We start from the raw sequence: 1,807 nt of genomic DNA, 5'->3' as shown, positions 1-1,807 counted from the left end.
CCCCCCCCCCATGCTCACCTCGTCATCCCGCTCCACCTCCTCTTCCTCCTCCTCGCTTTCCTCCTCCGCCTCGCTCTCCTCGTCCTGCTGCTGCATCGCTTTCTCAAAGGCCACGATGGGGAAGTTGTAGATGTCGCCGTACTGGTCAGGGCGGGGAGACGGCGTTAAAAGGCGGCGCGGCTTGAAAAGGCGGCGCGGCGTTACGTACCGTCCCCTGCTTGAGCCTCTCCAGCAGCTCCTTCTCAATGGCGTTGTCCAGCTGTGCCGCGATCAGAGCTTTTTCCTCCTTGCGCTTCTCCCGACGCTCAACCTTGCGGCTCAAGGGAACCAGCTTCCTCCTGAAGTTGGATTGGACACCGCTCGCGTTTGACTCAAGTCTTTTGATGAGCACTTTTCGTTTTATTTTATCGGTACAACGCAAAAATGTGAGTGTTCGTGAGTGTGGCTCTTTCTTTCAAATGCGAGCCTCTCCTGAGGAGACGGCAAACGCTGACCTCTGCTGGTCCGAGTTACACAATGCACCCCGTTGCACCCCCAGACAAAACGTGCTTTCCCTTTCATTGCGTTGGTTAACATGTAGACATTTATTGGAACAATGAGTAAAAATTGTTTGGATATATTTCGCTGTTCATCTTTTTCATTTTTCCCCCCACACGCCAAGAACATTTTGGCATCCTTTCTAGTTTCGGTATAGATACTTTAAAAAAAATAGACATACTATCCCAGCCGTCGTGGGGCAGTAGGCGGGGGACCCCCTGAACCGGCCGCCAGCCAATCGCAGGGCACACAGAGACGAACAACCATTCGCGCTCACACTCACACCGCGGGACAATTGAGAGTGTTCAATCAGCCTGCCGTGCATGTTTTTGGAATGTGGGAGGAAAGCGCGGAGTATCGGCCCCATCGGGCCGCCTAACCTCATCCCCCATCAGCTTATTTTTACGCACTCCTAAACGTCGATGCGAGTGTGAGTTGATTGATTGGTTCAGCAACTGTTTATTATGAGGACTTAGTTGCATCAAATCTACGAGGGGCGTAACTTCATTCAATCAAATGTCGGCCATTCCCATCTTGAAAGCATCGCACTTCCGTTCCGTTTGGAGATACGGCCGGCATACTCACTGCCTCTTGAGGACGAGCTTGCGCATGCGGATCAAGTACTGCGTGATCTTGGTGAAGCGCTGCTTGCATTTGTGTCGGATGAAGCGAGGCCAGTAGATGAGGTTCTCGTCGATCTGCTCCAGCGCTTTCTCGTAGTTCTTGCTTAGCTTCACCTGCGTCCGTATGAACAGTCGTTGGCATTCAGTGCGCGCTTCCTTCACCCTTCCATCAATCAAATCGTATGACTTGCACGACATTTTTTTAAAAGCATTTCAAAGACCTCTACAGTGGGTCTTTCATTCCAAACGGAAGGCTTTCACAATCGCCATCAAGTGGAAGATTTTAAGATCACCATGATCAAACAAGACTATTTCAAGAGCTTGAAGGTCAACAGGAATCACACCTTCACACTTTTACAAACCATTTTTAGCATTACTTCCGTCACGTTTAAGACTTGTAATCTTTGTCAGGTCACTTTCCACCTATTTACGAGGGTAGGGAATTTTTAAAGAACACTTCTGTCAAACTTGGGCTTTTTAAAGCTAACAAAATGCTATTCGATCAGAAGCTTGAAGAACAACTGTGAACGGACACAGGGAGAATGTGATGCGTAAATATTCCCTTTTGTTTATCTGAAATGGGGATGGTGTCGGGCTTACCTTCTCCCACAATTTGGCAGGAAACGCCGCTCGCTCGATCACCTTCA

General features: G+C 49.4%; 1 protein-coding gene across 1 annotated transcript; it reads right to left on the bottom strand.

The window, feature by feature from the left end:
* Window positions 1-3: 3 nt before the first annotated feature.
* LOC109525366 (protein MAK16 homolog) lies at window positions 4-1,802 on the bottom strand (the record flags this gene model as incomplete). The annotated part of the gene is made up of 4 exons (XM_019885803.1): window positions 4-141; window positions 209-338; window positions 1,123-1,274; window positions 1,761-1,802. Coding segments are annotated over 4 exons (462 nt in total), but the record flags the coding sequence as incomplete, so codon positions are not given.
* Window positions 1,803-1,807: the final 5 nt, after the last annotated feature.

Source organism: Hippocampus comes, unplaced genomic scaffold, assembly GCF_001891065.2.
Source record: "Hippocampus comes isolate QL1 unplaced genomic scaffold, H_comes_QL1_v1.1 scaffold3507, whole genome shotgun sequence".
Lineage (NCBI taxonomy): Eukaryota > Metazoa > Chordata > Actinopteri > Syngnathiformes > Syngnathidae > Hippocampus > Hippocampus comes.
This window is presented reverse-complemented; position numbering and strand designations above follow the sequence as displayed.